This window comes from Hydra vulgaris, chromosome 02 (genome assembly GCF_038396675.1).
Source record: "Hydra vulgaris chromosome 02, alternate assembly HydraT2T_AEP".
NCBI lineage: Eukaryota > Metazoa > Cnidaria > Hydrozoa > Anthoathecata > Hydridae > Hydra > Hydra vulgaris.
The window spans coordinates 53978986-54005000 of NC_088921.1; the positions used below are offsets into that span (position 1 = coordinate 53978986).

A 26015-nucleotide genomic window follows, 5' to 3' on the forward strand; every position below is an offset into this window, starting at 1 on the left:
AATGAAGAAGAGAGAATATAATTAAACAAATAAAAAAGTTGTTTTTTAATATTTTATATATATATATACATATATATATATATATATATATATATATATATATATATATATATATATATATATATATATATATATATATATATATATATATATATGTATATATATAAATATATATATTATATATATAATTAGTAAAAAACACTTACCTAACTTTTATCTTCGACTTGAAGTTTCACCATTGCTGGATCATCAGGAAGAGTTACTAAATCTCAAAAAAAATTCAATTTATAGAAAAAAATATTTTACAGGAAGTTATAAATTATTATAAAAAATTTTTAATTACTATATTTATTTTTTTTTTTTTTAATTTTTCTTTTTGTTAACGGGAAGTTACAGAAAGTAATTATGAAATAATTTTCTTTGGAATGGGGATAGTTTAATTTGGTCATTTGTTTTTATAATCTTTTAAGAGGTATTTATTTTCGTGCCTAAATTTAGAAATTAATTCAGATTTTTTATTTAATAAATTTTCTTGATTTAAATGAGGAATTATTTCAAATTTTTCTTGCAAACATAGCATACATTTTTTGGAAATGTTATTATAGGCAGGGGCAGATTTTAGAATAGACCATTGTAAATTAAAATTTTTATTTTTTTCTTTTAAATCCCAAATATATTTTGACAGCATAGTCTCTTTTGAATATTTTTTGTGTTTAAACGATTGTTTGTGGTTAGATAAGTGTTTTTTACTATTTAATTATTGCTCTGTTCTTTAAGAACATTGAGCACTCTATTTGTAAAATACACTAACATAATTTACATATATTATATATATATATATATTATATATATATGTATGTATATATTATATATATATATATATATATATATGTATATATATATATATATATATATATATATATATATATATATATATATATATATATATATATATACGTATATATATATATATATATATATATATATATATATATATATATATATATATATATATATATATATATATATATATATATATATATATACATGTATGTGTGTGTGATTTTTTTAACTTTGAAATAAATTGGATTTTTTTTGACTGTTTTGACTTTTAATGACAAAAGCTAATGGGTTATAAAAAAGTTTTATTTATTTATAACTATTGTTTCAAGGTTATGCACCTAAAAGAAAATGAAATTCCAGAAAATGCTCCAAAAGAATTTCTACTGGAAAAGCATGCATTGTTCATCAAGGCATATGAAGAGAAAAAAAATGATTACGTGAGAATAAAGTCATTTAGTAAAATTGATTTGCTTTTTAGTACAATTTATTTAACATTAATTATTTTTACTCTGTAGACTTACATTATGACAGAGTATCTTCGCATGAGTGGAATTTATTGGTGTTTAAGTGCTATGGCTTTAATGAAGAAACTGCCTTTAATGAATAAAGATGAGATTTTGGATTTTGTGGACTCATGCAAGCAACCAAATGGTGGTTATAGTGCTAGTAAGAACCATGATCCACACCTCTTATACACTCTTAGTGCAGTTCAGGTAAATGAATATTAAGCCAAGCTATTTTTGTTACGTTATTAAATTCTGGATTCTATATAAACATATTTTATTCAGTTAAAATTTAAAATTTACATAAACAAAAAGTAACTTTACTAGGAAATTTATTTTAAAGATTCTAATTTTACTATTAGTGTCTTAATTGTTACTAAATTTGTTACTTAATTATTTTTAACTCAGTTGTCTCTTATCAGGCAGCTCATTTTTGGTCCTAGTCATGATGTTGAACTGATACTATATTGGGACAGGTGAGGTTTCTCACCTGTCCCAATATAGAAAAAAATACTTTAATATTTATAATACTCCCAATATGAAAAAATACTCTGATATTTAAATCTCCAATTTAATTGTGGGTAAGAGAATGAGGAACACTTTAGATGGTTATCCTCCTAGTTTTAGTATTATATTAAGAAAGTATATAGTTCTGATCTGCATAGCAGCTTAATGCCAGGAAGAACATCTGGCTGTAAAAAGTTGTATTGGACAGAATCAGCAAGTGTGTTGTCACATGCACTATAACAGTTATGCTTATAATAACCAGCAATCAAGAGCTGCTTTGAAACAATTAATAGATTATGGTGTTGCAACTTCCATCAAAAGTAAATTCCATCCATTAATAATTCTGTTTAAAAAAATGTTTCCTTAAAAGATGTTTGACAAGTTCATTATGATATTTATAGTACTTAACTCTTAAACTGTTTTTAACAAAGGGTTAATATTTTCCACATTTCATGACTTTTCCACATTTATAATGTTGATACCATTCATAAATTTGTATAATTAGATCAAATCTCCTCTTTTTCTACTTTCAGTTAATGTTGTCAAGCCTAAAGCAATTAGCTGATTTGTATTTAAGACTACTAATAGATAAAACAAGTTTATTTTCTTTGCATTGGACTCTTTCAACTGTAAGTGTTCAACTGTGTGTTTTAACAGTCTCCTTTCATAAATGAAAGCACCCATGAACTGCAAGAATAAATCTTAATTAAGTTAATATAAGTGTAGTAGAAAGCTGTAGTAGTTCGAAAACTACAAGTGAAATAAGTAGTAATTAAAATAACTTTGACTTTGACAGGATATACATTGTGTAGTTTTTCTAGGTAAATAAATAAAATTATAAATTACAAATTATATAGCTCTAGATATTTATCAATGTGAGTTTTGAATAAGTTTAAGCTTTCACTTTGGGTGATAAAATCTGATAGTTTGTTTCACATCGATGAGACTTGGTTAAGAATTGATGACGAGGATTGCAGTTTTTATCAATTTCTCTTCTGGTTTTGAAATTATGGACCCTTGTGTTACGCTGATACCAGGCAAAAATATTACTATCTAGTTCGATATCATGCATTTTTTTAAAATAGTAATAATAATAATAATATTTGAATTAAGTTGCCTATTTTATGTCTTTTTTCCAGTGTGCTTGAGCCAAGTATTTTTACTCTTGTTTCATAACTTTGTTCTCAAATCTGGGGTATCAGTCAACTTTTGCAAACAATTTTTTATTTCTCCCCCTTATTTGATTTTCCACTAAAATATTTTGCTTACTGACCAGCTTTATGTGTGTATTTTTTTTAAGATTTTGGTATTATATGATGAAATAAATAGAATAAACATTGAAGAAGTTGCAGCTTTTATTAGCAGCCTGCAGCAACCTGATGGTTCATTTTACGGAGATAAATGGGGTATGTGGCTTAAAATTCTTTTAAAAGATTTTTATTTCTGTTTTGATTATATCTTTAATTTTGAGCTATTATATGCATAAATATAATTTAAATAAACATTAGTGCTTATATATGTAAATATGCTTATATATGTATACACACATATATATTGTTACTTTATATATATATATATATATATATATATATATATATATATATATATATATATATATATATATATATATTCACTAAAAATATATAAATATATTTTTGGTGAATATATATCCTTTTTTTGTTCTGTGTATAACTTTTTTATGTTGCAATAATATTGGTTTCAACTTTAGTAATAAACTTTTTTTAAATGTTTAGGAGAAGTTGACAGTCGCTTTTCATTTTGTGCTCTTGCAGCTCTCAAGCTTATTGTAAAATTTTATATTTTTAAACAATCAGATTTTATATATATATATTTTAACTTTTTTGTGTTCTATGGTATAGAATCACAAAATGGTTACAGTTAAAAATGGCACAGTAAAAGAAGTATAGTAAGGAATATAATTGGGGTAGTGGTATAGTGGTACAGCGCTCACCTCATAAGTGAGAAGTTCCAAGTTCGATCCCTTCCACATCCCTGGTAGTGCAGCGCTCAACTTGTTTCTCTGCACAGCGGCCTTGTTAGTCAAGGCTCCTGTTTCAGAGTTACAAAGTTGAGAGTGGGTTGTAACCACGACTAGCAGCAGTCTCCTTGACTGTAGTGGCCTTAATGTCCTTGGGGAGATGAATCGAAATAAAATATAATTGTCTATGTGCATGAATATATATATTTTATATATATATATATAAATATATATATATATATATATAAATATATATATATATAAATATATATAATTGTATATATAATATATATATATTTATATATATATATATATATTTATATATATATATTTATATATATATATATATATATTTATATATATATATATATATATATATATATATATATATATATATATATATATATATATATATATAGGGTCATTTCGGATAAAGCGAGCCATCGGATAAAGCGAGCCGGTCGCCTAAATATTGCAATTTTACGAAATCAAATTATGCTTTCGATTTATAATAATTTATTTAATATTAGTTATTCATTTTAAAGTCTAATGAATATTTTAAAAACAGTTGCTAAGCAATTATTTTCGCGGTGGTATAATTATAATCATTCGAGTAGTAACAAAACGTTTTTTCGCTTTAAGACCTTATATTTTGTTTAGCTTCAATTAAGAAAAGTGAGTATTTCATATTTGACACTATTTATAGTAAATATGATTGTAATATTAGTAATATGAGAAACTATTTCAAAAAATACAGTGTTGATATGTATTTGAGCAATGATAAAGTTTTTTAATCGAATTTTCAACCTGGCTTGGTTTTGCATAACTGTTAGATAAACCGAGCCAAGGGCATTCAGGTAAACCGAGCCATTGGCTCACTTTTCCAAAAATTGCAATAATAAATAAATGTAAAAAATATTATAAATTTTTTTGCTTTTTGACCCACATGAATTGTTAATTTATTGGAATTTTTTATGATATTTTTACAGAATGGTACGTTATCAACCGATCACGGCCCGAAGAAGCCAAAAATCTCAAGGAAAACAAAAATTGTCCGAGCAGGTACCGGCAATTCGAGGACAACATCGAACTAAAAAAAAACTGCCGAGGCCTCTAAGTCATGCAGGCACAAAACTAAATTTATGGCAAAAAGGAAATATAGCTGGTGCTATGGAAGAATACAGAAAACAAGAAGAAAAACCTTAAACTGAACGGTTGTCAATACGGCTGATAGCGGGAGCGTGGAATATGCCATATGAAACTTTGAGGAGGAGATTGTCAGGAAAAGTGAGCAAAGTGGAAAGTGCTTCTGGGAGACCCACAATTCTTTCACAACAAAGTGAAGAAGAATTAGCAGAGACTGTAAGAAAAATGGCACGAGCAGGGTTTCCTTTGTCGCGCAAAGATATTCGAGAAATTGCATATGCTTATTCTGATGCTAAAGGAATAAAAGGATTTTCAGAATCAAAAAAAATTGCCGGTTATTACTGGTTTCAGGGATTTTTGAACAGATTTCCTAATATAAGCACAAAAAAAGGCAGAGAATCTGTCTGCAGCAAGAGCAATGGGTATGAACAAAACTCAGGTTATGAAATGGTTTGATATGTATGAAGACTTAGTGCAAAGACTGGATATAAAAGACAGTCCTAGGCACATTTGGAATGTGGACGAGACAGGTGTGATGAATATTCACAAGGCAGAAGAAGCTGTGGCAATTGTTGGTGAACCTGCTTATAATCTTACTGCATTAGAAAGAGGGGAGACATCTACTGTCTTGGCAGCATTAAATGCATTTTACCACCTATGATCATTCATAAAGGAAAAACTGTTGGCAAAGGCTGAAAAGATGGTGCTCCTTTTGGTGCTATTGTAAAAGCAAGTGATAGTGGCTGGATAAATAAAGACTTGTTTGTGGAATTTGGACAGTTATTTGTCAACAATTTACAACGATTAGGACTATTAAACGGTCGACCTCATCTTTTAATTATGGACAATCACTATTCACATGTGTTTAACCTTGAATTTTTAAACCTAATGAAAGCAAACAATATTCATGTATTTGCATTACCAAGCCATACTACTCATTGGCTGCAACCGCTGGATCGTGTGCCTTTTGGTTCATTTAAGAGAAAGTGGAATGAGGGCATGAGATTGTTTACACGAAAGAATGCTGGCCGTAAACTGGAAAAAAAAGGAATTTTTTAGCTTGTTTACACCAACTTGGCAAGCATCGATGACTGTTGAGCTGGCTCAGGCTGGCTTTCGTGCTACTGGCTTGTTTCCATTTAATGCCAAAGCTATTCCTGAAGAGGCTTTTGCACCAAGCACCATTACAGAAAGAAAATTAGATTCAACAGCCTCGAATTCTCAGCCCAATATGTTGTCAAATATTGAAAATTCTTGTTTGCCACTGCGATCGAGTATTGAACAGCCACCTGTACCTAATGCAGCTATGAATTTGCAGTTGATTTCTGTGACCGAATCCGTTGACATAATTAATCTGAATGAAATGCAATTGCCAGATATTTCAAATAGTTCTAGTGCTAAACTTGTTAATACAGCTAATAAAGATAATATTAATGCATCTAATTCTAATACTCGCCTAGATAAGCAGCATGAGCAACATGTCAATACTGATATTGCTGGTAGTACTTGTTTACCTACCACTGATGAAAATGCAATTGTGTCAATTGAACAAGCAGACCTCGGTGTGTCTTTCGAAAACTTGATGCCAGTGCCACACAGAGATCGACCACAAAGCAGTTGGCCACATAAGAAACCACCATCTTATGAATTGACATCAGAAGAAAATGTAGCATTTATTCAAGAAAGAACCAAACCAATAACAAAAAAAGCAGCTAAAGAGAAAGACACCAGCAAAGAAAAGAAACAGAAGAAAACTGTTAAACAGAAGGTTATAAAGAAAAAGAAAGAATCCAAAAAAGAAAAGAAACAAAAAGAAGAGGACATTTGCAAATATTGTGGGTTTGCATATGGTGAAGCAACTGATCCTCTCATTGATGATGAATGGATTGAGTGTGACGCGTGCCGTGATTGGTTACATGAGAGCTGTATCGAAATAACCGTGCGTGGACAACTATGTGCTGATTGTGTTCAAACAACAACTAAGTAAATTAACTCTAGTTAAGACTTGATATTTTGCATTTTGTACTGCATCATTTATCTGCAGCTTTAGCAGTATTATTTTTATTAGACTAGTCGCTGACATTTTTATATTGCTTTTGTTCTTTAAATTTTTTGCATTGTATGCATTTGAGGTTAATGTTTGCAAACTTTTAATACCAGTTTACTATATCGTAGGTAATAAAGTTAATATTAATATAGTAAATATTATTTGTAATAATACTTCCAATTTTGTAAATTTTTGTCTGAAATAAAAGCTAAATGGCTCACTTTAGAATAATCATATAAGCTATTGGCTCGCTTTACCAATAATGGTGGCTCACTTTATAAATTTGTTAATATAAAGCGAGCCTTTCCTATGTATCATATATAGTTTACTTGGCTCACTTTATATTAGTGTGGCTCACTTTACATTATATCATAGTTTAGGTATCTGTTATAGAGTTTTCTAGTACAAGAAGTATTAAGAGATCTCACATAGTTATTAATACACACTGATTTTAGTTTTATTGGCTCGCTTTATCCGAAATGACCCTATATATATATATATATATATATATATATATATATATATATATATATATATATATATATATATATATATATATATATATATATATATATATATATATATATATATAAAGGGCGTACAATTAATTTCTGACCCTCCTAGCGTCCTTTTATAAATGACTGTAATGCAGTTGTTAGTTAATATTTTTGATTCATTTTTTCACAAAAGCATTAGAACAATGTTACGAATCAGTAGTGAGTTATTCCATCATTTTTATCAGAACGTTTCGAAATTCTGGCGCGAAAACTTTTAAAAAGGGGAATAGCATTCTTTTTAGGTAATGAGTTTTTGGTAGTGTTGGGGTCTGGGATTTTTAAAAAAGCTGTTCTGAAGCCCATACATGCTTTATGTAATTAAGGTCTGATGAATTCCCTGGCCAATTAGTCCAGTTATTATTGAATTCCTTATTGATGACATACATTGTTGCTTTTATATGCGGGATTAATATGATTGCGGGAAAATTTAGTTTCAGGTTCTTAAAAGAACCTTCCTCCAGATAATAACAACAAACTATTAAAATGTTTGAAAATTTTTTTTTATTAGACCAACTTAAACATGGCAATGAAAAATATAAGGGGGTCAGAAATTATTTGTACACCCTGTATATGTACACCCTGTATATGTACCCTGTATGTACCCTGTATGCACCCTGTATATACACCCTGTATATGTATATGTACACCCTGTATATGTACACCCTGTATATATATATATATATATATATATATATATATATATATATATGTATGTATATATATATAAATATATATATGTATGTATATATATATATATATATATATATATATATATATATATATATATATATATATATATATATATATATATATATATATATATATATATATATATGTATGTATATATATATATGTATGTATATAGATATATATAAATATATATATATATATATATATATATATATATATATATATATATATATATATATATATATATATATATATATATATATATTATAAGCATTAAAACATCATATACTGTATCATACTATTTATTTCTTTTTTAAGTAATATTTCGGCTCATATAGTGAGACCCATTATCAAACTAATAAAAACGTTAATAAAAACCTTTTAAAAATTTCAATAAACGTAACCAAATGTTGTCATTGCAACGTCAGATATTCAACATATTTTAATTTTACAAAAAATGGTTTCCAATGGTGAGTCATCACCAAATTGCCATTGTCACGATTTAAAACGTTGTTCAGAACATAACATTCAAGATGAAATTAATTTTCTTATTAAGATTTTTACTGAAAATGGACATTCATATAAACAGTATTTAGCTAAAAATTATAAATACTCCACAAATAAATCTAGTTCTCAAAAAATTGATACCAAAAATCTTGTTATTTTACCATGGGTCCCAAAATTAAGCCTTGTTCTAAGAAGAGAGTTTCGTAAAGTTGGTGTTAAAACAGTCTTCCGTTTTGGTAATCTCTTGATAAATATACTCTGTCGAAACAAGTCTAAACTGCCTCCGAACAGTCAGCCAGGAGTGTACCAACTTAATTGCACATGTGGTGCATGTTATATTGGTAAAACAAGAAAAAAGATTTCCACACGAATTCAAGAACATAAAAATAATGTTACAAAAGCCAACTGGGATATATCTGGAATAGTAGAACATTCACAACATTACGATGGTAAAACAAACTGGGAGAACCCTAAAACACTTTCTCTTATTTCAAACAACTACACAAGAAAAATTTGTGAGGCCATTGAAATACAACATGTACAATGTTCAAAACCTAAAAAAAACGTTTTAAATCGTGACAATGGCAATTTGGTGATGACTCACCATTGGAAACCATTTTTTGTAAAATTAAAAAATGTTGAATATCTAACGTTGCAATGACATCATTTGGTTATGTTTATTATAATTTTTAAACGTTTTTTTTTAACGGTTTTATTAGTTTGATAATGGCTCTCACTATATGAGCCGAAATATTACTTAAAAAAGAAATAAATAGTATGATACAGTATATGATGTTTTAATGCTTATAATATTATTACACATACTATTAAAGATGTCGCTTAAATTTTATACATATATATATATATATATATATATATATATATATATTATATATATATATATATATATATATATATATGTATATATATATATGTATGTATGTATGTATGTATGTATATATATATATAAATATAAATATATATATATATATATATATATATATATATATATATATATATATTTATCAGTCTTCCCCATTCGAAATATTTGAATAAATACTAGATAAAATAATTTTAAAAAAAACTAGTAAAAAAAAGTATTTTTCATATGAAAGTTAAACAAATGAACAAAAAAATTTTTTATTGCAATCATTTGTTGCAATATCAGCAGATGGTAGGCTTAAACCAGACAGTTTTATAGGCTATATATATTTTAAAGGAAGAAAGAGAATAAAAATAAGAACAATTATTTGCTATGATAAAGGTTTTTCATATGTAGATAGTACCTGCCAAAAGTTGATGTATATATTGAAGCCACTGCAGATTTAGTATGTGATTGTCAGTGATATAATAATTATTAATTTTAGGGGAAAATGGATGTTATAGATGTCAATAAAGCCATAGAGTTTGTAATAAGCTGCATGAATTTTGATGGAGGATTTGGATCTAAGCCAGGTTCAGAATCACATGCTGGGCAGGTTAGTATATATTTTTTTAAATATTGCAGAGTTGCTATCTATCTTGAAAAGTAAAAAAAGAAACTTATAGAAAAAGCCTTAAATAGTCAAGGAAAATATTTTTATTAAATTATCACATGTAAATTTTAATTTTACAAATTTCTAAAAATTTAAAAAAATAATTTATTTTAAATTTACTTGAAATTTTTATCTTAACATTCATTTTTTTATTTGTGGTGAATTAGTAGATTTTTTAGAACACATTTTTTCTCTACTCTTTATTTTTTTCAAAACTTGTAGTTGCTTTTTTAAAGATTTCATTAGGCCGGGTGAATAAAAAAAAACAATTGCTTTTACTCAGTAATTGGTCAGCTTTACGTGAATAAAAATTTGTGCAAAACTGCTGAAGCTTTTATTTACGTAAAACTGAACAATTACTGAGTAAAAGCAATTGCTTTTTTTTATTCACCCGGCCTATTATCTTACTAAAAATTTGTGTGTTTACAGTTGATTTGCTTTTTTTTCAAAGGAGTTTTTTTTAAATGTTTTAATTTATTGATATAATTTTTTATATAGTTTTATAATTCATACATTTTTCATTGACAGCTGATTTTCCAATTTCACTTTAGGGATCCCCTCAGGGCTAGTTTTTAATACTAATAATAATATTACAAATTAATAATACTAATAATAATGGTACAAAGAAGCAGAAACTTGCTCAAAACCATTCATATCTAAATTTTATGTTGAGTCAAGAAACCATTTTTTGCAAGGTTCTATTTTTGGTCCTGTATTGGTTCTTATCTATATTAAAGTGGCTCTATTTGCTGATGACTTTTGTCTTGACATAAGTCTTCTCTTTTTGTTCACTTAGATCAGCTGATCTTGAATCTGATCTCTCTTCTGTAACAGCTTGAGGCTTGCAGTGGCTTGTGAATTTTAACTCCAACTAAACTCAGTTAATTACTGCAAACGACCATTGCAGTATTGTTAACATTCCTATATTAATAAATGGCAACCCTCTTACTGAGTCCTCTACTTGACCTCTTCTTTGATTATCATTCAATACTGAACTCTCACGGAAAACATATTAACATACAATTTCAAGTTTAGCATCTGGTAATGTTGCTTCTCTTTATCATGTTTGCCATTTTCTTACTCCTGATCCCATTCTCTACTTTTGCAAATCTCTTATTCGTTCCTGTATAGAATAATGTTGTCATTTGGGCTGGTCCTTCTAATCTTGCTTTTTTTCTTCTAGACAAGATCCTAAAAGTGCATTGTAAATATAGTTGGACTTCCTCTATCTGCCAAGCTTGAGACACTCCTGATCGTCATAAGGTTATATCTCTTTCTCTTGCTATTATCCATCAACCAAAACTCATTCTCACAATTATCCATCAACCAAAACTCATTCTCACTTATCTTGCCAAGTTGCATCTTTTTACTGTATCTGTCCCGTCATGCTCTAAAATTTTTATTCTTCTAGTTTTTTCTTTCCCACATTAATGCTTCAGAACTCTCAATTTCATGTTTTCCTGACTCATAAAACCTACAAGTTTTTAAGTCTTCAGTCAATTGTTTCTTTGCTCTTTAACACTACTTTTTATTAGTAACTTCCAACTTAATAGTGGCTGTTTACAGCCTTGTTAGAATTAGTGTATAAAATATATATAAATATTGTGTGAATTAGTGTATAAAATATATATATAAATATTAATAAAATATATATATAAATATAAAATATATATAAAAATATATATATAAAATATTAAAAATATATATATAAATATAAATATCAAGTTAAATTTAAATAGTAATTAAATCTTTTAAATTATTTACCCTTTATTTTTATATCCTTAAATTATTTAATAAGATGTTTTCCAATTAAAGAAAATAAAGATATAGTTATATAATATTTTGTTTTTAATTGAAAGTGTTTTTTTTTTAAAGTGGCCAAACTTAAATGTGCATTAATTTATTAATTTAAAAATTTTTTAAAAAATTAAAAAAAAAGGTTTTGTTGTTAAAACTTTTTATTTGTATTTTTATTGATTTTTGTAATACAAATTTAGAATATTATATGTTTATATTAACTATATAATTGGCTACATTTTTCAAAAAACAAAATGTAAAAAATGTATATGTATATATATATATATATATATATATATATATATATATATATATATATATATATATATATATATATATATGTATATATATATATATATATGTATATAAATATATATATGTATATAAATATATATTATATATGTATATATTTTCCAGAGATATGAATATTCAAAGTTAAGTGATTAAACTTAAACATGTATATAGTTTTCTTAGCCTACTATTTTTAACTAAGCTCTGGCCATTTAATATGGTTATGTTGTTTTATTTATGCAGTTTAAACCAATATTTACTATACTGTTTTATTCCTGTAAAGTACTGGTTTCGGTTTTATATATTTCTGACAAATCTGCCAGAAATGTTTAGATTCTGCTGAAATAGCCACATTTTAATTTAGATATATTGTTGTCTTGGTGCTTTGTCTATCACTAATAGACTACATCATATTGATCCAGACCTTCTAGCATGGTGGTTGTGTGAGAGGCAATTAGAATCTGGAGGGTTAAATGGGCGTCCAGAGAAATTGCCTGATGTTTGCTACTCTTGGTGGGTCATAGCATCACTCAAGATACTTGGCAAAGTACATTGGATCAATGAGGTATAGAGTTATATGGTTTTGGTTATTTTATATGTTTTAAATTTTTTGGTTATTGTATATGTTTTAAATAAGTTAATTATTATTATTTTTAGTTATAACTAATTATCAGTATTTTTTTAATATATATATTTTTTTAATGTTGTATAATCAAATACATATATGTATGATAATGTCTTGATAATAAATCTGATTATCAATGTTTAAGAAATGTTGTCAATAAAGGTTGTAATCTCTTCTCTAAATACAATGTCTGTTTTGATAATGAAAAATGTCTTCCAGAACAAACATTACAGACTGCTACTGATTTTACTGTATTCAAGCATTTGTTGATTAAACAGCAATATGCCTAATAAAGTTGCAAGAACAAGTTATTGATTCTTTAAATGATTTTTAAAAACTGACATTTAATTCAAAAATTGAGTTTGATGGATCAACTAGTTAAAGCATTTATACTCAGTCAACAGTAAGAAAAAAAGCTGAAATCTATTAGAAGAAGCTAGTTTATTTATTTCTTGTTTTGTTTTCACTTCAGTTGCCTGGATATATTAATGACAAAAAGATAATTATTTGGTGTAATCTGTATCCATCATCAACTCTATAGTGCAGATCAATAATAATGCTCATTTAAAAAAAAAAAAAACTTGAAGTTTTGTTACAAGAGAACCACATTAACAATTGAAAAAAAAGTTTCCAATATTTTGTGAAAGCAATACTCCAAAGTGATACTAAACAAAATAGCATTTGTGGATGGTAAAGTTGCTACAGCATTATCTACAGCAACTATATTTTCTCAATGTTGTTTCGTTTGATTCAACAAAATTAAATAGTTTTAATGCAGCTAAAAATATGTCATATGAAACAAACTGATCTCTACTTTGGCCATTCAACTCTACTAGCTTGAATTAGAAGCATGCAATGTCTTCTGAAAATTAGTTATAAATTGAGATTAGAATTCCATCTTAAAAAAAAGTTGTTCTAGAGTAAAAACAGAAGTTTTAAAACAGATTTCATGATGAAGCAGGACTGATAATTAATATGCTAATGTCTTGTGGCACTGGGCCATAAAGTAATGGAAACTATGCAATAGTTTTCAAAATACAGAAATGATTGCTGAAGTTCTTGAACTTAATGTCAAAATATTTTTGTTCAATATGTATTTGGTTGATGGATAATAGCAATTTTGTATATATTATTTATCTGAATGTTTCTTGTAAATATACAAATTTATTTGTATTTCCAATTCCAAATTTTATGAAAGCATAGTTATTCTTATTTGGTTGCTATTACATGAGCTTTTATATTGAAAGCTTTCTTTTTGCAACAAAAAAAAAACTTATAGATTTTGTCAGCAAAAAAAGTTGCTAAATGTATATTTATATGCATTATAGTATTAAAAAAAAAAATAATACCTGTACCATAACATTTGAGACTGGCTTTAAACTTTAATAAAAACTTAAATAAACATGATTAAAAAAAGATTTTTCATATATACATAGAATAAATAAATAAAATTTGTTTCATATATACATAGAATAAAACATACAAAATAAGAAAATAAAAAAAATTTATCACAAGACCATATCTTTGCACTTGGTCAAGTCTGGTATTGATACCTTTTACCAGCTTTTGTACAGCATTTAGGTCAAGTCTACTGGCATGATAATGAATCCGATCCTCAAGGCTTAATATATTATTCGTAGACCATCTATCCTTGTACACATTCCACTTAAGCATTGCCTAAAAACCCTCTATAACATGAGCTTCTGGCAAGTTTGCTAAGTATTCTTTTTTTTGAACAATTGGTATCTTTTGGGTTTTCAGCCAATTTGTTACCAAATTAGCATAGTGAATGTTGCCAAATCGGGCCAAAAGATTTACTTAGTGTCTCAATAATATTTATTAATAAAAGGTTGCTCGTGCTTTTAAAAACACTCTTTTAAATAGATCTCTTGGTTTATCACTTGGCCAAAAGGAGCAATTTAAATTGATGTGACTCATTGTGGGGAGATCATCTATACAAGTAATTTTTTTTTAAATTTTGCCATGTCATATCACTTAACAATGCCTGGTAACAAATTTTGATCATTTGAATAGTTTTATTACTAGTCAGTGTGCTATTCGACAAAGTAAGACTCATCGTCAATGATAAATTTGTTGTCGCAATATTTTGAATAAAGTTGACTACTTTTTTGGTAACCCCAAAGCCTCTGTTTAAAAGTTCTGCTTGATCTTATTTTTCTTAAATTTTTTTAAAGCATTTTAAGATTTGTTCGATAGTGCTCTTACTGCAGCCAAGCCTTCTAGGAACCTTTGAAAGTTACACCTCTTTGATGGTTAAACATTTTTCTTAATTTGAAAATTTGAAAAAGCATTTTGGTATCAGGGAGTAGGATAAAAGAGTTTAAGAACCAAATGTGCTATTCAGGGAGCAGAGGAGGCAGTACTGTTACCAGTTTTATGAAATTCAAGAATTTTAATTTTTAGTTAAACCCTTTTTTTTGGGAGTGAAATTGTGTCCTTTTAAGAACTATTCAAATGAAGTCTATTTCAGTATAAAGCTAAAATCCATCATAGGAACCAATTAGAATCTACACTTATTTTTGGATTAATCTGGAAAATGCTATAACCCATTCTAAAGATTATTTATATTAATGAAATTCATTTTATAAGTGTTGAATCAAAAATTTCATAATTAGATTTAAAATATTAAGTAAAATTACTTTCATTTTTAGCATTTCACACACTGTCAGGACAAAACTTTACTTCATGATTAGCAAATTCATTTACTACATATAAATCACGTTTTTTGAAGTACTTGAATGTAACATAATGCAGCAAGTTGAACTTTGTAGCTGATAAAATTGTTGTCCAGCAAAAACTGTTACTTTGGGTAGCTTGTTTATTACCTTGTTTAACAGTACAAGTTTTATAGAGTATAACAGCTTTGACATCCGCCTTCCACTTGTTTAAAGCATTTTGTAAACTCAAATCCTTATTTCACCTATTACTAATATCCCCGATCACCAGCAATTTATTGCAAACTTTGATGAATCTGAAAGGTTTTACTTGAGAGATATTACTCAAGAAAAAAACTATAAATGTATGGATTAGCCCATTTTAATGTCAATGTGATCTTGACATTAAAATGGGCTTGAGCACACTGTTAATTAATTCTCTATAATCACCTCTGTTAAAATTGCAAATCATTGCTTCTTGGTAAAGATTAATAATGGAATCTTTCTTAAAAATATTGAAATTTGAAGACTGAAATTTGAGCTCAGATCTTCAAAATTTTTTCTTAAATTTCAAAACCAGATAATATATTTAAAGCTTGTAATACTGATGTTAGTTTAAATTTAAATATAAAATAATGGTATTGTACATTAGGGTTTGTAAATTTACCGACTTTTTGATTTACCAGTAATTCGGTAAATGAAAATTGTAGTACCAGTATTTACCAGATTATCAGTAATTCGGTAAATGAAAATTGTAATACTGGTAAGTCTATAAATTACCAATAAACGTCATATACCAATAAATCAATACAATTTTTATAATACTATTTTCATTAAAGATCATTTTTCAAAAGGTAGCTTCGTAGAAAACTTAAACTATCCAATGTCTTGTCTCCTAATCGAGATCTAATTTTAGTACAAATTAGTCGAGCTCCTGAAGATACACTTTCAGGTTTAACACTTGTTGGATGAATGGTCATCAAATTGTCAAAAACTAATTGAATGTACTTTCCTCTTATATTTTCTTGTCAAAAGTACTCCAACTCTCTTTTTATAACTTCTTTTAGACCTTTTGTGTTACTTTCTTCTAAAACAGTTATTCCTTTATTCTTGTTCGTTTGTTTTTTAAGAAAAAGATGAAGTTTTTCCTTCATAGAAAAATCCCCATTTGGTTTAGCAGTAATGAGGTTGTTATTTAAACCTGAATCTGATTAATTTAAGTGTCTTTGAATACTCTCACCAGATTCGGCATTATTGTTCAAAATATTTTCTACAACATCAACAATAGTTTTAATAATTACGGCTTTACTGCTGATATTAAAAATGCCATAATTGTCTTTTACAGAAATAATAACATTAGGGTCTGTTATATAGTGTAACACATCTGAAAACATCACTTTTTTCTTTAATACAACTTATTAATTCATTTTTTAGTGCAATACTTAAAAAAGTGTTTTGGTTACTTAACTCGTCTAGCACAAATTTTAATGTAAGATTGGCGTCATGTAAATTAACCTTTTCAGTGCAGAGTGTTTCAACGACCAACATAATAGGTTGCAAGCTTGATATTATATTTGAAAGTAATTTTACTTCACTTTCATTAAAATCAATGTCAATTTTTAAATCTATCAGACTTTTTCGAACAGCATCTTTAAGTTTTAGAAATCTTTCCAGCATGCTTAATAAACCACTCCATCCAGTTTTACAGTCTAAAATTAAAGAAAGTTCTTTTCCGACAGTTTCTTTAATGTATTTTTGCAGTAGTTTATCATTTTTTTAAATCTATCAGACTTTTTCGAACAGCATCTTTAAGTTTTAGAAATCTTTCCAGCATGCTTAATAAACCACTCCATCCAGTTTTACAGTCTAAAATTAAAGAAAGTTCTTTTCCAACAGTTTCTTTAATGTATTTTTGCAGTAGTTTATCATTTTTGATTGGTGATTTTCTGAAAAGTTTTACAACTTTCCGAATTTTTGTAATTAAAGAATTTAGCTCTGCGTTTTGTAGAATAAGTTGGGTGGTGTTGTTATCTTTGTGGTCTACTAAATTTTCAAGTTAAATTTCCGAATAATCAGAATCAGAATCAACATTAAGTAATGCATTACCATCATGTTCATTAACATCTTGTACATCTGTTGAACTAATATTATAAAGTACCTCAGCAGGTGCAGATAAGGCTGTAAGCTTTTTTATTGAGCTTATTTTGTGAAATTTCCTTTACAACTTCTTTCCTTATTTTATCGGCATAATCCATTACTTTTTTTTAAATAGTTTTGGGCGATTTTGGTAACTATTTACTCTTGTTTTTAGTAACATCTTTAAATCTTCAGATGTACGAAATTTATTGAAAGGAATGCCATCTTGTGCAATCATTCTTGAAAGTACAGCTCATGAGATTTGTCTCTTTTTTTGATAAAAGAAGTAATTTTCAATGCTATTGCAACTGGCGGTTCATTTGCGCGTTCTTTTATATTTCTTTTTAACACGTTAATTTTATGTTGACTCTTGATGGGCATGTAAACCACAAGTACTTCCACCTGCTGTTTTAATTCTTTTTGCGCATTGTTTACATATGGCTATATCTCTCGTTTCTGTACGGTTATAGTAATTCCAAATTGAACTTTTATCCACTAAAAGGTCTTTAAAACAATTAATTTTCTTTAATGATAAAAAATTTGCAAATCAAGCCAACATCTATTTCAAATGTTGTTTAACTCTTAAAGGACGGGAAAAAAAAAATTGAACTTTTTAAATTAAAATACATGCTTTCAACAAATCATTTTTCTCAATGTTTTTTAAATAAAAGTGATACTTGATACAATTTATTCAAATAAAAACAAAATATATCTTCTAAATAAGGCAACTATTGCAAACATTTTTGCTATGAGTCTTGCAAATAAAATGGCTACATGATGCACACAGCAGGTGGGTTTTTCTGTCGTGAACATGAGGAAATATAGCATCTTTTTATGTGCTGCTCTTGAATTGGTTGACCTTGATTTAATAGGTTATTTTGTGCAATTACTTGGTGAAGATTATTATTTGCAACTATTTGTGGAAGATTGTCATTTGCATTCAATTTTTTAATAAGACTTTTTGATAATTCTTTTAAAAATTCGCTTCTATGAGAAGCCCCATTTTTATAATTTGGGTGAATTGACAAGAATAAAATCAAAGCATTGTATGCTGCAATATCCAAAATATTACAAAACATTGTAAATGGCCATCGGTTACTCTTTCGCCGACTCAAGTAGTACCTGACAACCTGGTCTAACATGTTAACTCCACCTTTATATTTGTTGTAATCTAGAATTATACATGGTTTTTCATTATGGTCCATTACAATGTCATTTCTGTGATGGAAGGTTGATAATAATATTACTGCTTTGTTTTTCTTATGTACATAAGAAACTATAGTAGAGTCATTTTGAAAACCAAAAATGCTAGAGTAAACTGGTCGATATAAAGGCTGGCAAAAACCTTTTTGGTGTTTCTCCTTTATTTTTTTTTAATGGTGCCAGTGTCATTTTATGTCCTAGCAATGTATGTACAAGATGAAGGTTTGTAAAAAAATTATCAGCTGCTGTGTGTTTCCATTTAAGTTCCATTTAAGTGATTAGTTAGTTCAAGAACTACTTGTGTACCTTGTCGAACATCACATACTCCATTTACTCTACCAATATACGGTTGCAAGTTTATGCAGTAAGAGGTTTCAGCATCACATAATCTCCATATCTTCATTCCATACTTTTCTTGCTTACTTAAAGATGCATATTTGTCTTCAAACCATCTTTGTTTTCTTGTTTCTCTCTCATCAAATGCATCGTCACAAGTTAACAAATCGATCTCTTTGCATTGAAGCTGAAAATATTGGTATGCCATCTAATCTACTCCAAAGCTCTTTTATGCTTTGGTTTTTAGAATGAAACACTCCAGCTAGGAGAAGAACTCCAATAAGCTCATAAAACTCATTTACTGTCATGTCAATCCATCCTTCTAGTCTTATTCTATGAGCTTCAGCATTAGTGCAGTTGACAATTATTCTAATCATTTCTGGTATTGACCTTATTGGGTCAGTTGGTTGTCAAATGATATTGTGTGCATGTGGCTGAGCAGCATCTACATGTGGAAGTTTACTCCAAATTTCTTCACCATTCTTTGAAATCATGTTTTGACCTAAAATTTGATTTTTCTGAACAACTTCTTCATCACTTATCATCAGAGATGATAGCATCTGATTCATCGTCAGCTGTAATAATATCTTCTTCATAGTCTGTAAGGTTTTTGTCAGTTGAGTCATCACTTGAAGATAATTTATTTAAACCAAAAATAATATTATTAGCTTTGACTGCAGCTTCTTCGGCGACTCATATTAATTATATTTATTCTAAAAAAAAGTTTCAGTGTTTATCAAACAAAATATGTGAAAAATACATAACAAATATTTTTGACATAAAAACAAAATATGTGCAACATGAGCATTCTGTTGTTACAGTGATTGTATATATATAATGCATATATGGTATAATTTACTCATAAAAAAGATAAGTAATACCCCATACCTATTAAAAAATAACTAAAACACAAGCAAGTGTTAAGCTAAACATAATTTATATAGGTATTTATTGATTTACTAACTAAAAAATGAGAAAATTTGCAACCGTCTTTAACATAACTAAATTTTCGACTATCAATATTATTGTCAATTTATTAGTAAAACAAAAACATTTTACACTAACAGCGTCCTTAAATGATAATAAAAGATGTTCTAAAGTGGGAGTTCAAATAGACAAAATTTGTTAATGTAGCAATTAAAAATAAACTCTTCTGGGGTAGTAAAATGCCCTGTCCTTTAAGGGTTAATTAGAATTGTTAAGTTTACACAAGTGTTAAGTTCAAATAAAAAAATGCTTTACACCTTTATATTTTGTAATTTTTAATCTATTGACAAGAAAATGAATGATTTATTTAATATTTATAGTACGTTCTTTATTAGATAAAAATATTCAGCAATTAGGAATTAAAACAATCCTTACATAGCAAAAGCTTAATTTATCAGTAAATTACAAAAATTTACTGTTAAAAACTTGTACCAAATTTAGGTATTTTCCAGTAAACCGATAACAGGTATTACAATCCCTATTGTACATAAATTATAAAATTGTACATATTGTATAAAATAATATTGTACATTCTAATGTACATGAATTGTATTGCTATAAATAAAATATCAATTTTACATTACCTTAAAAATAGATTGATATTGGAACCTTTTATAATACCTCTTTTAAACTGTTCCATGCGCGAATTAGTATAATCTTTCCTATATAATGACGGAATGCAAAAAAAGAGGTTTGATAATCAGCCTGTAGTTATTCAGTGTTTGATGGTGTTGTGTCAAAAGCTGTGACTACATCACAATATGTACAGTTCCTGCCTCCCTAGTAATTTTACAATTGTCTATGCACACTCCGTTTTGTAACCTAAGTAATTTAAGATAAAATGCAAGAGTAACAAGTATTTATGAGGCTTTTATATTATTGAGAAGTTTTATATAACATTGAACAGAAACTAAAGTTAATCAATTAAAACAATAAATTTTTGTTGTAAAACTAATGTATATTTACCTGTATATAGCTCATGTCGACTCTAGAAGAATCACCAGATGTAGCGCAAGTTATTGAGTTGAATAAAGAGTTAAGTGCAGTAGTTGCAATCAAGTTCCAGCTGTTTTAATAACTTTGAGTGATTTCAGAATTTCATGTGATATAAATGTAGTTGTGCCAGTTTTAAAGTTTCTTCCTGAGTTTGTCCCATTACCAAGATAATTTTCCTGTCTCCTTCAAGGTGTTGTTAGAACATATTTGATTGTGGTTCTTTTTCTTGATAGGTTCTTTTGTTCAGTAACTTTTTGTCATTTTTTTTTGCCACAAGACTATGTACTGGTGAACTGGTGCCTACAAATACCTTCCTATTAATCATCGTGATAATCAGAATTTGTTTGTCTTTTGCATCATCAATTTATCTAGCACATCTTCTGGCCAGAACTTCATTGTTTTTGTAAGCTTGTTATTAAATCCATTTATTTTTACTCTGATCAGTGTTTCTATGGATGTGGTCTTTTTTTTGCAAACATTTTATTTCATTAACCCTTTGGGATTCAATGTCCTGTGCCATTGGACATCCACTATGTTTTTGTTTATACAGAAAAAGTTATCTATTTAAGCTAATTTGGACAATTTACTATGTTCAATTGATAATATTATAGTGTGTTTTCAACTTAGTGGTTTTCAGTAACATTTTTTAATTGTCTAACCTTACTTATATACTAACAAAGTTTTAATAAAAATTTATTTACAATGGCAAGGAAATGTTATACAACTGAAGAAGTATTGAAGACATTGGATGAAACAGGTACTGAAAGTAACAGTGAATGCACTTTTAGCGAATCTGAGACTGATGTCTCAGAGATATCAGAGTCAGTGGAAGATATTGAGCTAAATAAAATTGATGATAATGGACCTGCTTTGAACTTAAGATGGACAAACATAATGCAAGATATTCCAGCATTTAAAGCACTACCATTCACAGTAGAAAATGTAGGCCCTCAGTATTCAATAAACTTTATATGTGAAATAGATTTTTTCAAGTTATTTTTAGTTATGAGTTTCTTACAGACGTTATAACCAAAACTAATCATTATGCATAGTCGAAAATTGAAAATAACAATTTATTTGTTACTTATTGTATACTTGTTTATTTGGCATAAATGGAAAGAAATGATACTTGAAGAAATTCATGCTTACTTTGTTACTATTGTAAACAATTATATATTATTTAATAAATTTTGTGAACGATATGGTAAAAACAAACTTCAACACCTAACCCACATTTAAAACCTCATTAAGCAATTAGTTATAACATGTTATAACAATTAAGAATGAAGAGGAAGGCAATCACCATTAGATGACAATGAACGCCTTAACCAAAAGCCACATTTTATTGCACAAGCTCCAAGTAATAATCCCAAAGACTGTTTGCAGTGATATAAAAACACAGGGTGGTAGAAGAAAAACTGTATACTATTGTAAAACCTGCACTAGAAAACCAGAACTATACCCTACTGATTGTTTTAAACTTTACCATATAGTATGGTATCCAAAGACAATATTGTGATTTATTTGTGAACAAAAACATAAATATTTTTGTTTTTTCTTTCTTGTTTAGTGCTTGCACTTAGGTCATAGTGTTTTTGGCAGAATAAAAATTAAATAGTTTGGTGCTACACTTATAATCTATTGTTTATGAAAAATAGAGAGAAGCCATGGGTCAAACAAATTTTTTCTGTTATATTGAAAGTCAAAAAGTAAAAAAAAAATTTGGACCTGATAAGCAAAAAAATATTTCTTAAAGACTTCAAAGTGTTAAATAATATCTTGGTTTCTTTGATATTAAATAATATTATAATTGGTTTGATTGTTTGTATTCTCACTTGATTATTTTAATGTTTGATAGATGATATTTAAAAGAATGAAATAAATTATCAGTGTGTCTGTAAAATAGAAACATACCGAAAAAAAGACTAAAAAAAATTTAGGGTAGAATTATTGATCAATTGTTTTGAATTATTAAACTTTTTATTTTGTTCAAAGAAATGTCTTCATAGGGTGTATGTACTGAAGTCTCTATCTATCCTTATTTCAGTATATTTTCATTGTTTGTGACAGAAAAATTCTGCAGTAAAACGTGTATTTATAGGAACGTTTATCAAGTTTTATAATAGCATCACAAGATGATGAAACTGGTGGTATTTCAGATCGTCCCGGTGATATGGTATGATTTTATTTTTATATTAAGTCTAATAATACTTTTATTTAAGTTTTACTTTTATATCTAATATATATATATATATATATATATATATATATATATATATATATATATATATATATATATATATATATATATATATATATATGTATATATATATATATATATATATATATATATATATATATATATATATATATATATATATATATATATATATATATGTATATATATATATAAAAGTCTCTCTAAGATTTAATTCATATTAAGTATTGATACAATTTAAAATTTTTAAATGCAAATATTATTAAAAAATTTTTTTTACAATTTTAAAAACAGCATGATGTTACATATACTAGCCGTTATTTGTTGTTATGCTTATTGAATTGTAGATTATATTAATTTAAACTCTAATTAGTTTAGAATATTAAACTTTAATTTAAATTGTGTAGCTTTTTTCAAAATTTTATGCATAAATCATTATATTTGTTGAATGTATTATTAGATTACAGATAAAGTTTTGAATTTGTTATCAATACATTTTTCAATTTGAGTAGAGACAAAAATCCTAATAACATATCTTACAAATGTTAACATAGGTCAAGTTGAATAGAGACAAAAAAATTTTAATAACATGTGTTGCAAATGTTAACATATTTAAAGTAAATGTTGACACAAAATTCATTTTTGTTATTTACCAACTGCACATTTTTATAAAAAATGCGTTTACAAAGTGTGCAAAATGTGTTTTCTAAATCAAATTTTAAATCAAAACTTGACTAATTTTTAGATTTACTATATTGAGTTCTGTTTAAATAAATATTTATTGTTTATAAATTCATAACTTATTCATAAAATATTATTTTGCATGACTTCAAAAGTTCAAGATATACTGAAATACAAAATTCAAAGACAACTTCAAACAAACAAACAAAAAAGGTTTTATTAGAAAGTTCAAAAATAGTTCATTATTGTATGGAATAGCTTTAAAAGCTTTCATCAGTGTGTTCATACAGACATCACAATTAAATGTGGTAGTGGTATAGTGGTAGAGCGCTCGCTTCCTAAGCGAGAAATTCTGAGTTCGATCCCCACCACGTCACTGGTAGTACCGCACTCAACTTGTTTCTCCGCACAGTAGTCTTGTTTGTCAAGGTTTGTGTTTCGGAGTTAAAGAGTTAAAAGAATGTTGTAACCAAAAAAAAAAAGAGCCTCCTCGATTGTAATGGCCCTCTAGGTCTTGGGGAGGTAAACAACATCAAAAAATATATATTTTTATAACATAAACTAGTAGTAAGCAGCACATATTTCATCCATCTCCAGCATTTATGGCATTTTTTCTTAATTATCCTTTCAACAACATCACCACAAAGCTGAGTGTGAGTTGCATCATTAGCACTAAGTCAACCATGTTTTTATGTGTGTAATTTTTATGTGGCTGTTAGTTTATATATTTCAAAGTTATAGATTCCTGTAGCTGAGATTTATACGGTGATCCAGTAGTCTGCTCTACATGGTTTACCCACATTTTTTCACTCGTTTATTCTATATTATATAAAATAAGTTTAAATGGCGTATTTGATGGGTTTTCAAAAAAACCGTTTCATCATAGTGTATTAGTAGAATCTGAGAACAAAAATCAGCCCCCTATCCTAACTCATTTGATGGGACAAATAATGTCGTAAACTTTAAAATAGATGAGTTTTCATTAAAATGTAGTTAGGCGTTTATAAGTTATAGTCGTCACATTTTTAAAAAAACTTGTCTTAGTTATCTTGAATTGTTATATTTCTCTTTAGCCCGATCCTTTTCATACATTATTTGGCGTTGCTGGACTTTCGCTACTTGGTTTTGATCGAGATAATATAGAAGAAGTGGATCCCGTTTTTTGTCTGCCAAGTTATGTTATCCAGCGGCTTGGGGTCAAGAATCAGATCTATTAATCACATTATAATGTATTTTAAGTTATAAAAAAGACCAAAATAAATTTATATTTTTTTAGATTTTGGTATATTGCAATTTTAGTGTTTTAAAATGATCACCAAAGCAAAACATCCATTTAAGACGGGTTATATTTAACGATAAAACATAAAAAAGTAGAGTTAACATATATTAGGTTAAATTGACATTCTATAATATTTATATTATACTAATTTTTAAATTAGGTTAATTAAAATTAACATAATTTAAAAGTTGGTATAATAAAAATTTTATAAAGTTGGGTAAAAAAATTATTGAATTATCTATTTGCAAATATTTTTCAATAATGTTGTAGTGAATTTTTTTATGAATAAGATGGTATAAAATTTTTAATAACTTTTAGAAGAAAAATTAGCATTCGGTAAACGTACACGTATCCTTACCACTGATCTCTATAATAACTATTATTTTTCTTTATAGAGATCATTATAGAGTTTATAGAGATGATCATAGATTTTATAGAAATAATTATAGAATTTGTA

The 26015-nt window shown here is 27.3% G+C and overlaps 1 protein-coding gene across 1 annotated transcript; it reads left to right on the forward strand.

The window, feature by feature from the left end:
• The first annotated feature begins 1094 nt into the window (after nt 1-1094).
• LOC100197429 (geranylgeranyl transferase type-2 subunit beta) lies at nt 1095-25554 on the forward strand. The gene is made up of 8 exons (XM_065791387.1): nt 1095-1280; nt 1359-1556; nt 3154-3259; nt 3608-3660; nt 10167-10277; nt 12787-12987; nt 23482-23556; nt 25353-25554. The coding sequence occupies exons 1-8, from the start codon at nt 1128-1130 to the stop codon at nt 25494-25496; spliced, it is 1041 nt and encodes a 346-aa protein (XP_065647459.1). The 5' UTR covers nt 1095-1127; the 3' UTR covers nt 25497-25554.
• The last annotated feature ends 461 nt before the right edge of the window (nt 25555-26015 follow it).

What these genes read in the sequence shown, in the direction of transcription:
- LOC100197429 (XM_065791387.1), top strand. Translation starts at nt 1,128, where the DNA reads ATGGGTTATAAAAAAGTTTTATTTATTTATAACTATTGTTTCAAGGTT. An exon ending in AAGAGAAAAAAAATGATTAC is followed by an intron (nt 1,281 to 1,358) that starts GTGAGAATAAAG and finishes TTTACTCTGTAG; the next exon opens with ACTTACATTATGACAGAGTA. An exon ending in TTGCAGCTCTCAAGCTTATT is followed by an intron (nt 3,661 to 10,166) that starts GTAAAATTTTAT and finishes TATTAATTTTAG; the next exon opens with GGGAAAATGGATGTTATAGA.